The sequence below is a fragment of the Portunus trituberculatus genome, chromosome 41 (genome assembly GCF_017591435.1).
Source record: "Portunus trituberculatus isolate SZX2019 chromosome 41, ASM1759143v1, whole genome shotgun sequence".
Lineage (NCBI taxonomy): Eukaryota > Metazoa > Arthropoda > Malacostraca > Decapoda > Portunidae > Portunus > Portunus trituberculatus.
Window position 1 is genome coordinate 20,483,441 of NC_059295.1, and position 15,000 is coordinate 20,498,440.

The 15,000-nt window shown below is 42.8% G+C and overlaps 2 protein-coding genes across 6 annotated transcripts in view; both read left to right on the top strand.

Moving 5' to 3' along the window:
* The window catches only part of LOC123517215 (ras-related protein Rab-7L1-like), a 24,618-nt gene extending 16,271 nt beyond the window's left edge, over positions 1–8,347 (top strand). The window contains 5 exon segments of the mRNA XM_045277237.1: positions 3,403–3,603; positions 4,862–4,984; positions 4,987–5,042; positions 6,403–6,524; positions 7,090–8,347. Of these exon segments, the coding sequence (XP_045133172.1) occupies positions 3,403–3,603; positions 4,862–4,984; positions 4,987–5,042; positions 6,403–6,524; positions 7,090–7,204 (617 nt within the window). The 3' untranslated portion in view covers positions 7,205–8,347.
* Positions 8,348–10,500: 2,153 nt separating this feature from the next.
* Positions 10,501–15,000, top strand: part of LOC123516781 (glutamate receptor-interacting protein 2-like) — a 136,082-nt gene continuing 131,582 nt past the window's right edge. For 3 of the 5 annotated variants that reach the window (XM_045276424.1, XM_045276423.1, XM_045276426.1), the window contains exon 1: positions 10,503–11,006. The gene's annotated coding sequence lies outside the window, so the exon portion shown is untranslated. Of the gene's footprint in view, positions 11,007–15,000 lie in introns of all 5 variants that reach the window. The other 2 variants (XM_045276422.1, XM_045276425.1) reach the window with 2 other exon arrangements.

Below are 15,000 nucleotides of genomic sequence, written 5' to 3' on the forward strand. Positions count from 1 at the left end.
GACCAACTGTGAAAGGAGGAGTGACTTGCTACGGGGGCGCTACACTGTCCCGGGCACCACCTTTGAGATCTGAGGAGCGGCGCGGAGAGCCAGGAGTGTTCCAAGCATCGCCATTCATATGCAATCCAAATCTGTGAAAGTCACGTCAACGACGCAATATATTTGATAACCAGACTTGTGTTGAGGGTCGGCAAGGCGAGGACTGACTCCACAATCTCAAGCCTGGCCTCGCTGATCGCAGTTTTCTTTATGGTTAGAGGCCACCGTGAGCCGCGCGAGTATGGTGTTGGCCACAGCTAGAGGTGAAACATGAACATGTTGGTGGATCTGATCATCGCGAGCGTGCTGGGCGGCATTGTGCTGTACATGCTGTTGGACCAGTGGTGCCTGGTGAGCAATCCCCGAGGCATGCAGGTGGTGCTGGGCAGCAAGGCCAGGCCAGCATCATCCGCCGCCACCATCTCTACCACCTCCTCCAAGGACTCCGTGGAAGCAGCAGACGAAAAGGCGTACCAGGCCACGGAAGGCCTCACCCTCAAAGACCAAACTGAGTAGAAGCGTCCAGCTTCCATCAGCCTCACCGTTACCACCACTCAAGCTTCATTCAGCACCAGCCAGTCGTCACCATCAACACCATCTCTAAGAGCCAAACCTTCAGCATCACCCAGTAAACACTGTCAGCAGTAGTGAGCGTGTCAAACAGAAACACACCACACAGCTGTCAGCGTGTAGTATTGCTGCTGCTTTCTTCTCATGAAAACATGACATAAGACTCCTATTTCACCTTAAGTATCATCACCGGTACCTTTATTAACACAATGTGCTGAGTTAGTAGACACTTATGCTGTATTTTGGTGCGAAGTGATGTTCTCTCAGGGTGTGTTCCGTTAAAATAGGGACTCTGTGTGGCGTGCAATGGTGTGGTGGCGGGGAATAAGCGATGGGTGTGTTGGTCGACTGGGCGTGGCTAGAAAATGGTGAGGAGAGGGTAGGGAGAGATACTATTAGTGTTAGGAGGCTGAGTGTAAGAAGGTATACGTGTGTGTGTGTGTGTGTGTGTGTGTGTGTGTGTGTGTGTGTGTGTGTGTGTGTGTGTGTGTGTGTGAACGGAGGAGAGTGAGTGCTGAGGCCATCGAGAGAGAGAGAGAGAGAGAGAGAGAGAGAGAGAGAGAGAGAGAGAGAGAGAGAGAGAGAGAGACTAATACTAGGAGCGTGGTCATGTGAGTGTGGAGAAGTCTTACCATTAATCCGCTTTGGCTTGCTGTATTCACCGCTTTGCCATGACGTGACCGAATGCGATACACGACCCCGGAGCAGCAAGCAGGCGAGGGACGAGTGATGGGGAATGCAGGCTGAGGTTTCGTTCATGTGTTACTAAAGGGTTGAATGTTCGTAGGATAGGGTGCGGAGGAGGAGGAGGAGGAAGAAGGCTGGCAGGTGGCGGTGGAGTGCGAAGGGTTTGCTCTGTTCATTGTCCTGGAACCAGATTTAGAAGGATTGACGATAGAAATTGTTGATTCTGTTCCTGGTGCGATTTTTATATTTTTGATGCTTGCTTTTTTTTATTAGTTTTATTGCTACTTTTACTACTACTACTACTACTACTACTACTACTACTACTACTACTACTACTACTACTACTACTACTATTACTACAACTATTACTACTGCTACAAACCGTAACATGATATTGGATTTGCTGTTATGAGGCAATGTGGTGATCTAATTCCCTGTGGCTTGATGCTCAAAACTATGTGGGCTACTCATGCTCTCTCTCTCTCTCTCTCTCTCTCTCTCTCTCTCTCTCTCTCTCTCTCTCTCTCTCTCTCTCTCTCTCTCTCTCTCTCTCTTTTCTATCTTTTTTGGTTTAAGAAGTTATATACATACTAGTCATACTCTATTGAAGCACGTGTAAATCATGACTGTCTATCTGTATGTCTGTCTGTTCGAGTGTTCATATGTATGTCTGTCTGTCTGTTTCTCTGTCTGCTTCTATGCATGCGTTGTGTATGTATATGTTACACCCCGTTTGTGAAATTGCCCATTTCATGAAATGGGCAAACCCAATTCATGAAATGAACCTAACCTAACCTAACCATTTCATGAAATGGCCACTCCATTGCACATTTCATGAATTGGGTTAGGTTAGGTTAGGTTAGGTTAGGTTCATTTCATGAATTGGGTTTGCCCATTTCATGAAATGGGCAATTTCACAAACGGGGTGTAACATATATATGCATGTCACCCTGCATGTTGTAAATAGCGGGTTATTGTTGCCAGTAAGCTTGTAACACACCAGCAGCCAGATTCGTGTGTATGTTTGCCTGTATATAGAGACAGAGAGTGCATGGCATAACTCCACTCACACATACACACCCACCCATCCATCCACACACACACACACACACACACACACACACACACACACACACACACACACACACACACACACACACACACATACACACACACACACCATACTGTACCGTATCACAAGACTACAGATCCATACAACCAGTCCATCTAAGGAAAGAAAACGGATAAAATCAAACAAAACAAAGGAAGGTAATATAGAAAAAACTACGATAACAATTAGACCCAAATCTAAAGAAGCTAAATCGATGAGACCAAAGAGAAGCAAATGTAGCAGAAGTTTTCGCCAACCAGGAGTGAACCAGGTCAGGGAGCCAAGCCGTGCCAGCCGTGCCAGCCGCCCCGCCCTGCCAGTCTGTAGTCAGAGAGCCAAGTGTGAGGCGTCCTGCCCTGCCAGCCAAGTCAGAGAGCCGCCCAGCCCGCCACAGCCTGCCCGCCCTACTGTTGCCCTGCCTCCCAGCTTGCTGCAATAAAAAAAAGACTGCACCATCACCCCCATTCACCAGTAACTGCCATGCATCTCATAAGCTGCACCAGTACTGAGTAAACACGCTCGAGCTGCCACCCACCCACCAACTCACCCACACACACACCCACACACACATACACACACATATAGACTTAAAAACACACTCATACATTCGCTAAGGAATTAAACAAAGGAAAAAGAAAGAAATTAGTCACTGAAAAGGAAAGAAAAGGGAAGGAAAGAGAGGGAGAGGCAGAAGGAAAAAGAGCTGTCCTCCCTCCCAGCTCACCACCACAGTCACCACTACCACCACCACTACCGCCACCACCACCACCGCCACAATGATCCGCAGACGGGGACCGGAGGAAGGCGGTTATTACTTGAAGAAGCTACAGGTGGAGGAAGACTCACAAAGCAACAATGGTGGTGAGTGTAGGAGTTTGTACAAAGCTGGTGGGCTCAGGTGTGTCTGTACCCTCTCTCTCTCTCTCTCTCTCTCTCTCTCTCTCTCTCTCTCTCTCTCTCTGGGACATATTATTCACTGGCCTGATGTGTTGCAGAGGTGCCGGAAATGACTGAGCGGCTCTTCAAGGTGATCATCATCGGTGACCCCACGGTGGGCAAGACGTCCTTCGTGCAGCGCTACGTGCAGGACTCCTTCAGGCGGGACTACAAGGGCACCGTCGGCGTGGACTTCGCTCTCAAGATCCTCAAGTGGTCAGACTCCGAGACCATCAAACTACAGCTGTGGGACATTGCTGGTGTGTGTGTGTGTGTGTGTGTGTGTGTGTGTGTGTGTGTGTGTGTGTGTGTGTGTGTGTGTGTGTGTGTGTGTGTGTGTGTGTGTGTGTGTGTGTGTGTGTGTGTGTGTGTGTGTGTGTGTGTGTGTGTGTGTGTGTGTGTGTGTGTGTGTGTGTGTGTGTGTAATCTGATGTAGGGCAACAGAAGGGCTATAACATGATAAGTTAAGACAAATTATTCCTTTCCTGGTCCTAATAAGAGTGGTAGTTGAATGAATGGTAAAGGAATGGATAGAAATGGTGACTTGAAATAGATGGGAGTGTTCCATACATGCAGGGAGCTAATGCCTTGTGTGTAAGTTTAAAGGCGCCTTTCAGCTTCCTTTACGTTCTCCTGTTTTCTTGTTGTACTTTTGTGGTGCATTAAAATCAATCAGTCATGGCCCTGCGGTAAGACTAATATGGAGTCCTAGTACACTCCATGCCCTTCAATCAGTTTCACGTGTTTGAAAGAAAAGAATATCCAGATAATTTCGAGGAATATTTTATAGGAGTGGTTCCGAAACTGCTTGATGGGCGGTCTGCACGTGTCTTTCGCGAATTTTCCATGTTGTCATTATCGTTGAATAAATGACATACCAGGGTGTCATTTACTTCCACTGAACGAACTCCAAACGTAACGATTTTAACCCCTTCACTACTGAGACGCATTTTTATCATGATTTTTTTAGCGTGATTAGACATTTTATTTGCATTAGGAAAGGTTTATAGAGATCAAAAGAATAATAGCCAGTCATTACTCTTTTGATACCCACACAAGTTTCTGAAGCTGTATAAAATCCCCAAATAGTAAGCAGAATGAATATGAAAATGCGGCATGGAACTGAAGGGGTTAAATTAGGGACCTGCTTTAGACAGTGTGCAAAGTAGTGTCAATATTGCGAGATGCTTTGAAGTCTGAACACACGTCCGTAAGTGGTGTCTTAGAATTACGAATCTGCTTTAGACACTGTGCAAAGTAGCGTCAATAATCTGAGACACTTCAATGTCTTCAGTACTGGGATGCTTTTCTTTAACTTGAGATTTTGAGGTATGATTAGACAAATGTATTTACAATAGGAAGGGTCTATGGAGGTCAGAAGATTGATGGTCACAGTCTTTACTATTTGAATTCCCACATAGATTTCTGAAGCTGTAAACAGAATGAATATTAAAAAGCGTCATGGTACTGAAGGGGTTAAAATCTTAATACATGTCCGTAAGTGGTGTTTTCCCTCAGGCCAGGAGAGGTTCACGTGGATGACCCGCGTCTACTACAAGGACGCTCAAGGCTGTATCATCATGTTTGACCTCACCAACCGCAGCTCCTTCCTCAACACGCTCAAGTGGAAGAAGGACGTGGACTCAAATGCACTCTGGACGACGGCTCCCCGATCCCGTGCATGTTGTTGGCCAATAAGGTGAGTCTTGTTGGGTTGTTAGGTCGTTAAGTGGCTTCACGTACAGGTAATTCCACCTACAATGCTTCCTCTGTGAAAATTGAATAGTTTTTCTCGTCATATATACCAAATTATAATCAGACGTATTATAATCTGGTTTATTTCAATTGGGTAACACTGTACGTAGTTCCCTCGTGATAAATATCCAATTTTAAGCCGTGTGGGGGAAGAGTGGTGACGTACAGGGCGGAGGAAGCGGGAATGATACTGGAGGGAGGAGGAGAGAAGGGTCAGAGCAGATATTGGCAGAAATACTAGTTTAAAAGTCATTGGAAGATGAGGAGGAGATAAAGGAGGAGGTGGTAGTGGCGGTAGTGGTGGTGGTGGAGAGGACGAGAAAGATTTGATAATTTCGCGCAGTGGTGTGAGTTCTCCTCGAGCAATCATTCTTCTCGGGAAAACAAATCTAAGAGTTTCCCTTCCCGGAAAGCGAACACCGATGTAGTGGATGACAGACGCACGCAAGCCCGCCCACTAGACCACCCGCCAGCCACCTTACACCTCACCTGCTCACACCACGATCCTGCTGACCTTCAACTCAACATTCTCCCTCTCCGTGAAAAAAGAATCCACGCAACTTTTACACTCACAAAAATAAACAAGTATAAATAGATAAATATGAATAAGTTAGAGGAATAAAGAAATATATAAATAGATAGATAGGTGGATAAATAGATTAATCAACTCTTCAGAAATAAATAAACAAACAAAATTAGATAACGAAAACAAGTTGATTACCAGGGAAAGATTTGCAATTCTTCTATCTTGTAAGCTGAGGACGCGTGTAATGTGTTATCTCTCTCTCTCTCTCTCTCTCTCTCTCTCTCTCTCTCTCTCTCTCTCTCTCTCTCTCTCTCTCTCTCTCTCTCTCTCTCTCACACACACACACACACACACACACACACACACACACACACACACACACACACACACACACACCTGCTTGGTACTCGTGGCCAGTGAGCGTGTGTGTGACTGCTGCACTGTGGCGATACGGGTTATCATTAGGAATTAGTTCACTGGAAAGTAATTTAATGCGACTCGCTTATTGAAATACCTGGAAACTATTACTCCACTTAATACTAATGAATTAAGGCCATCAGTTTATAATGTACATTCTTGTGGTCGCTATTTCAGTGACACGAATCAAAGGTACAATGTTACACGAGCAGTTTATTCAGAGGCTAAAAAAAAAACAATGCTACAGTGGTGATTGTCATGTTTCCAGTGTAGCCTGTGTTTTATGCATGTATGTTTGGTTTGAGTGTGTGCTGTGCCTTCAATGTGACCTGTGTTTTAAGTCTGGTGTGTTTGCTTCCAGTGTGACCTGCCGCACCGCCAAGTGGACCAGCTGGAGATCGAGAGGCTGTACAAAGAGCACAACTTCACGGGCTGGACGGAAACTTCGGCCAAGGAGGGACTGATGGTGACTGACTCCATGAGGTGAGAAGCACACACACACACACACACACACACACACACACACACACACACTCTTTTTTGAATAACTCTCTCTGACCTGCAAGGGGGCTGGCAACTAACTGGGGTTGTTTTTCGTTTTATATTACCCTTTGACCAGCTTTCCTCTCTCTCTCTCTCACACACACACACACACACACACACACACACACACACACACACACACGTAACCACGAACATCAGTAGTTTTCAAGTCCAGCAATGGGTTAATGAAATGCATTCATTGATTGAGACAGTGGTGTGTTCAGAAAGCATTCGTTAAAGGTTACCATTATTTGTCACTAAGAGAGGAGTGTTAAAAGTTTGTCTGAATCTAATAGAAATTACAAATGGCTAACTACAATAATGTTATGCATATTCAGCTTTCCTTTTCTAAGAGACAAAATAATTAACAGTAGAAAAAGATCCCTTGATTCATAGCCTCTTCTATTTGAGTTATTCCTTACATTACACATATTCTCTCTCTCTCTCTCTCTCTCTCTCTCTCTCTCTCTCTCTCTCTCTCTCTCTCTCTCTCTCTCTCTGTCAGGTTCCTCGTGGACGTAATGATGCGACAGAAGAATGACGCAGACAATGACTCGGAGGAATCTTCGCTACGCCTCTCCCCAGCCGAGCCTGAACTCAGCAGGACCTGTTACTGCTGAGCCTAGCCCCGCCTCTGCTCTCCTGCTGGTGGAGATGGGAGGTGCAGCGTCCCGGGAAGCACCAGAGGACGCCAGGAGTCACACCAAATGGAAGCTACATGGGAGAATCGCAGTGCCTTCCTTCTTTCCGTCTTTGGACCATATTCTTAAGGGACTTCTGCGCTTCATCTCACTATTTTCTGTACTTTGCTTAAAGGCACGAGGGTTTTTAAAGATGTTTCTGCTGTTCTAGTGAGAGATTAACACTATTTCTGCATTACTGATAGGAGAAACACTCTTGAGAGCCCTGTTGATCGATTCTGTGGCCTCTGAAAATAGTCGTGGTGAGAGAACAGTGAGTTTTTTTAATACGGGCCTTTTGTCTCATTTGTTCCGTCCTTTCTCAGTCTCCTGGCTATCGTTTGTCTGTTACTCTTTTACTCATAGGAAAATCGCAGTGCCTTTTCTTGTTATCTTCTCTATTTCTATCTCTTTTTTTCGCACATGAGAGTCGAAGTGCCTTTTTTTCCTTCCTTCCTTCCTTCCTTCCTTCTTTTTTTCGTTTCTTCTGTCCTTCATCTTCTGGTTTAATTTTTCTTTGTAATTATGTTTCATTTATCTATGCTTTCCCTCTTTTCAAACTCTCTCTCTCTCTCTCTCTCTCTCTCTCTCTCTCTCTCTCTCTGAACACCATCACTTATTCTGTCTCCATCGCCCCACGTAACTCCTCCCTCCACTCTCAACTCCGCCCCACGATTGTTACGAAAATGATGTGTAGCACCGCCTCCTCCTCCTCCGCCTCCTTCTCCTCCTTCTGCTCTCTTACGATTGTGTGTGTGTGTGTGTGTGTGTGTGTGTGTGTGTGTTGACCGGCTAGTGAGTGACCACCGCTTACAAGGTCGTCTTCCACCAAAACACTGCCAACATTACTTACATATATCACACTTGTACACCAAATACCTTTAATATGCCGCTGCCGTCACCACCGCGGCATTGACACCACCACCACCACCACCACCACCACTACCATTCATAACAACAGCAACCACAACAACAGCAACAACAGCGACCGCTAATATATATGTGTATACAACACCATCACCTTCTGTGGGGAGAAAATGAATAATGATAATAAAGTTTGCATTTCTGCATAATACAAAAGTGTGCCTCTGTGTTTTTTTTTTATTCCTCAGCTTACCAACAAAAATGAAATACAAAACAAAACAAAACACACCAGGATAGAAATGATGAGAGTCCCTGAAAAGAAAGATAAAATAAAAACTGTGCCTCTGTGTTTTTGTTTTTCTCAGCTTAACAACACCAGAAACGGATCAAAATAATGACAGTCCCTGAAAAAGAAAGCTAAAATAATAAATAAAAGTTGTGCACCTGTGCTTTTATTATTCCTCATCTCACCAGTACCGGAAACGAATAGAAATTATGAGATTCCCTGAAGAGAAAGCTAAAATGATAAATAAAAACTGGTGGTACCTCTGGCATTTTTTTTTTTTTCTTTTCAGGTATATTTCCCTTAGCCAGAATCCTTCTCATGTGAAGAAAAACAAAAATTGCAACCTTTCATTTTCTCCTTCAACATCACACGACACTGAATTTTCATATAACTTTACTGTGTTCTCATTGTCAATATGAAATGTCAACTCTCAAGTCAGTTATTGTTGTAATGCCTTGCGTCCATCGTATATTCTTAACCCCTTCAGTTCAGTTCTGCCTTTTCATATTCATTCTGCGTACCATTTGGCGATTTTATACATCTTCAGAAACTTATTTGGTGAGTAAAATAGCGAAGACTTTGACCATTAATCTCTTGACCTCCATAGAACCTTCCTAATGTCAATAAAATGGTCTAATCGTACACAATTCTCAAGATAAAGATGTACTGAAGGGGTTAAGCATTCCCGCGTCCTATGAAGTCTTCCGTCTAGTTTCTTGAAAATATAATAAAGTAGAGGAAGCTGAATGGTGACTTGTGTTTTGTATCGAGTCAAATCATGAGTCTAAAATAATTGGTTCAAGCTTGGAAAAAAAAAAAAAAGGTTGATTTAAAGAGGAGATAAAAAGGAATTGCTTCCCAAATAAAGTGGTTGATGAGTGGAATAAACTCAGTAGTCAGGTTTTTAGTACCGAGTCATTAGGAACAAGATTACATTAGATAGAGTCATGGATGAGGATGATAGGTGGAAATCAACAGTTGGGTATTTTTCATAGTGGATTTTGTAGCTTCCTTTATTCTCTTATGTTCTTATTTCTGGGTACATGTATCATTACAATTTTGTTGCCACTCATACCTGTTTTATGCGTTCTTTTCTCTCTAACTTACTGCATCTGCCTTCTCTCATTCCCCCTCTCCTCTCCTCTTCCCTTACATCCTCCTCTCCCTCTTATTCCTCCGTTTATGGAAACTATATTACACCTACAACTGCACATCTGGCCGGGAGCAAACAGGTGTGTGGCAAGGATCTTAAGATGGCTCGTGTGTGTGTGTGTGTGTGTGTGTGTGTGTGTGTGTGTGTGTGTGTGTGTGTGTGTGTCATGGCTCGTACATTTTTCCCTATCATTATTCATTAATGCCTGCATATCACGTGGCATTGCGTGTTAAAGATGTGCATTTTTTAGTACCACGATGCCTGCCTGCTCTTCCCACCATCACCTCCATGCACTGCTGCCTCATGAATCACCACCTGCACCGCCAGCAACACTGTGTGCCCAAGAAGAATAAAGACCAGCAATACATGAAGGGAAGATGAAGGAGAAGAGACATACAAGGGCGGTTGGCGAACACGACTAAAAAGAAAGAAGACAGCGACTATTATGAATAACAAAAACAATGACAACAGCATAAGCAATTATATACAAACTGGGAAATATCAAAATGTTCATGCAGTGATGAGGAGGCTGCGCTAAAAAAAATACGGTGAAAAGGAAAGAAGGAAAGAAAGAAAAGAAGAAGGTCGTGGCAATGGATAACGAAAATAAAGACAACAACAGCAAATTAACACAAATTAGGAAAAAGATCACACACGTTCATGCGGAAGTGAGGCAGCGGCGTGTACGTAAATGGAGAACACAAAGAAAACACACTGACAATAATGGACAACAAAAACAGCAACAATAACAACAATAACAACAACAACTTTGCTCAAAATCGGAAAGACAATAGCGTTCTTACAGTAGTGAGGCAGCAAGCGGCATGTGCCCCTCACCTCCCGTCCTTCCCGTCCCTCCTGCCCATCTCCCTTGCTCCTCTCCTACCCCTACTTCAGTCGCCGCCACGCGCCAGACAACACTCAGTGGCAGTCACCACTCACCGCGCAGAGAGAGTGAGCAGTGAGCAGTGAGGAAGAGAAGAGGGTTCAGTAAGTAGCCATCGCTCGGCGGAGAAGGAGGATACGTACACGGCGTCCCTCCCAGACCCTACCTCGTGTGCGTGTGTGTATGTGTGTATGTGCGTCAAACCCCGCGTGTGAAGGTGTGACGTAGCCTGCAGCCGTGAGCCGCGTCTCTGGTTACTGAAAGGTGCTTTTGGTGTTGTGTGGCGGCCGTGCAGGTGTGGGGCGCAAGCACAGGTAAATAAAAGTGTGTACAAGTGAGAGTGATGGAGGAGGTTCTTGGGAGGACGGTGAGGGCGCGGAAATGAAGACTCGCCACCACCAGGAGGAGGAGGAAGAGACCCACGAACCACGTGATCCGCGGACTGAAGGGCAAGTGGTCTGCACCAACACCACCACCACCACCACCTCCACCGTCATCATCGCCATCCCCGCCTACAGCGTCCACCGCCCCTGTTGCCCCGTAACTACTGTTGGTATGACCATTACTACCATTATTACAATTGCCATCACCACAACCACCCATCACTGCCAAAGACATGACTGTTGAATCATCTTTGTTACATCTGATACAACTATTGCTACTGTCACCATGTCACCACCATCAACATCTGTGACCAGAGACCTACTACTGTTACTACTACTACTGCTACTGCTATTAGTGTTACTGCTACAATTATTACTACTACTACTACTACTACTACTACTACTACTACTACTACTCTCTACAAACAACAATAACTACTACTACTACTACTACCACCACTAGCACTACCACTACTACCACTACACTACTACTCCCTACAAACAACAACAATAACTACTAATACTACTACTACTACTTTTTTATACCACTATTACTACCACTACCATCACCACCACCGCCGCCGCCGCCGCCGTCACTGCCACTGACCACACGCAGGTGACAGGTGCTAAGCCTACACACACAGGTGCACGTGAGCGGCGGCATCGGTATCAGTATCACCGTTCATGAGATACCCGCCGCGAGCAGGTAACCGTGAATATTGGGTTGACACTCAGGAAACCACTCTGACGCCGCATCATGACTGGTGGATCAAGATTGTCGGATTTATTTGATCTATTTATGATTTTCTGATTTTTTTTTCTTTTCATTTTTTTCTATTTTTATATCCTCGGGTCACTGTACCTACTGTTATGAGAACTTGTATTATTTAGGCCACTAAGCAATAGGTACACGTGTAGGTTCATTGCAAGGTAACAAACAAGAAGGTGGAGGGTGCCTCGTGTGATCACTGGATGGATGCTGAAGCCTTTATGGAGGTGAGGGCATTCTGAAGGTTTCATTGTGTGATTGTATCGATGTAGGGCATGTGCGTTTTAGTATGTACCGATGAGGCACAATGAAAGGATGAGGTCTGATTTTCCTCGTGCTGCGCTATATAGATCAGTTGTTCCGGTGCTTAAGCTTAATCAGTCAGTCAGTCATTGGTCTTCCCTGTTCAGATGGAAGGGAGGAATAACGAAACTACTTCTGCTTTTCTAGTGCCACGGTGCTTACAGCAGTTAATGGGAACAAAATACATTGATGGGAACGATGGCAAGAAAACTGCAGAGCTCGTGTTTTGAAATGCTTTGAACTCCCATAAGACTATAGATTTAAAGGCCATATAGATTATTATTAAGATTTCCTTCAATATTTTCCTCATTAGTTGGGCAGGAAACTTCTTAAAGTATCCTCAGAATCATAAAAACACCTCTGGAAACTCTAGTAACTTATAATAAAGTCTTGGAATGTAGTTAAGACGGTGAAGCGTTTAAGTAATACTGTCCCAAGTGTTATATTCTCTCAACGAAAGATTTGTAGTTGTCGACCAAAAACAAAAAAATACTAATATTCCTACGTTAGTTTCCTTTTATCATTCTTATTGACCGCTCACCATTCTGGAGGAGACGTTCTTTCATGTGCTGCTGCTGATAAATGCTCACGTCCACCTGCTAACCTGCAAAGACCTGAGCAGTAGTATGGATTCACGCATCCTATAATTGCATTTAGCTTTCTCTGAGTGTCGCTGTGAATTTCATTAAAGGACGCATATTCTGTTGGAAGGGCTGAACACTTAGCCGTCAGCACCTCACCTCCCAGCACTGGAAGCCATACAATGTTCCCCTGTAGTGTGTAGGTAATAGAATGGAGTTTTAAATGTGGTTTGTTGTTATTTTGTTCAGTTGGAGCTTGAGATAATCGTGCTTAAGGTAATGGTGGTCGTGTAAGATGAATTGTGTCTAATGTGAGTAGTTCTTATGGCTCAAATGCTGAATTGGGAAAGAAAGTAATAAGTCAAAATTATCAAACGGAAAAAGAGAGAGATAGAAAAAGGAAATACGTGTAAGTTTCCTATAAATGTAATAATAGAAAATTATAATAATGATAATAATAATAGAAAAACGAAGTAGCAGGTGGCCGAGGGTGGAAAATTTGCAATAAATGTTAATATTCAGAAAAAAAAAAAAAACTAGTAAGGCAGAAGACTCAAGATGAATAAAAGGAATCAAAACCATTAGAGAAAGGAAGGAGAAAAAAAAATAAAGTAAAATGCAATAAAGAACAAAATGAAATTACAAAATTACGAAACGAAATACCACGAAATTGAAGAGGAAAGCAATGCAAAAAGAAAAAAAAAATCCAATACTGAGAGAACAAAGAAACCATAATGAAGGAAATTTAACTGAAAAAAAGAAAGGAAAAAAATCAAAAGTGGCAAACAGGAAAGTGTCACAACCGGCAGAGCTGCAGCATTGTCAGCTAACCGGTTCTTGTTCCCCCTCCCCCTAATTCCCTTCCTTCAGCCCCCTCCCTCTCCCTCTCCCTCTCCCTCTCCCTCTCCCTCCCACACACGCTTTCACACTGGTATATTGCATTTGTGTTGTTGGTGCCATTGTTGTTGTCGTTATTATCATAGATTAGCAGATTTATGACATGGGTGAATGGATGCATAAATAAAAGTAATAGTAGTAGTAGTAGTAGTAGTAGTAGTAGTAGTAGTAGTAGTAGTAGTAGTAGTAGTAGTAGTAGTAGTAGTAGTAGTAGTAGTAGTAGTAGTAGTAGTAGTAGTAGTAGTAGTAGTAGTAGTAGTAGTAGTAGTAGTAGTAGTAGTAGAAGTAATGGTAGTGGTAGTAGTAGTAATACAATAGTAGCAATAATAGTAATAATAATAATTCTAATAATAATAATAATAATAATAATAATAATAATAATAATAATAATAATAATAATAATAATAATAATAATAATAATAATAATAATAATAATAATAATAATAATAATAATAATAACAATAATTATAATAATCATAACAATAATAATAATAATAATAATAATAATAATAATAATAATAATAATAATAATAATAATAATAATAATAATAATAATAATAATAATAATAATAGAATAGCGACCTATTATCTCTGTGGTCTTGGAAAATAGTGAAGGTGAGGGAACAAAGCGTTGGAAAATATGTACCCAATTCAAAAAAGGATGTTTATTCGTACCGGTTAAATAATCCCTATGTCCTGCAACACTGGGCTTGTATTGCTGTTTTTAAAGACTAGAAAATGACAAGTCGAGCTATAATGAATGTTCTTTTCCACTAAAAAGTCAGAATATATTGCACGGTTTGTCGAAAAAGATACACTTTCATAACAGCACAATTAACTCTATGGCCTCTAGTCTCAAATATAATCTTTCATAAGGTCTATTTTCAAAAGGGCCGAAAAGATGACAAGTCGAGTTTACATAGATATTCATAAACGACACAGCTTTTTCTTCTATTTTTTTCCCCTTCATACTGTTACCAGAGACATGAAGACACCCTTGAGAACACCAGCAACTTCCAATACAGCCTGTTAAGAGTCATTCAGATAAGCTACTGAAAAAAATGTTAGGATACGGTCTACGGCCTTCCTTTCACTCCCACACGTCAATGAGATGTGTCTGCTCACTGTTACCGTCACTTTCCCTGTCACCTCCCTGACGATAACGCACAAGCCTCCTCTGTCACTCACTGTCATCCACTCTCCGTCAACCTCTCTTCGATATCTCTGTCATTCCAATACATTTCTCCCATTCGTCCAGCTCGTCCCAGCCAGCCAGTTCGGTCCACTCGTCTTGCTCGGCCGATAAATGAACAATAGGGTATGGTTTGGTGAATAGGCAGTTTAGTAAATAGAAAGTTAAGTTATTTGCTTCACTGTCATGTGTGTTGCTTATCTTTGCACTTATCATTTGTGTGGATGTTCAGTTACGGTATAAGTTAACTCCTTCAATTCAGTACTTGGACACATTTTTACCTTGAGATTTGTTTACGATTAGACCATTTTATTGACATTACGAAAGGTCTATCGAGGTCAGATGATTAGTAGCCAAAGTCTTCACTATTTTAATCCCCCACAAAAGTTTCTGAAGCTGTATAAAATCATCAAATAGTATAA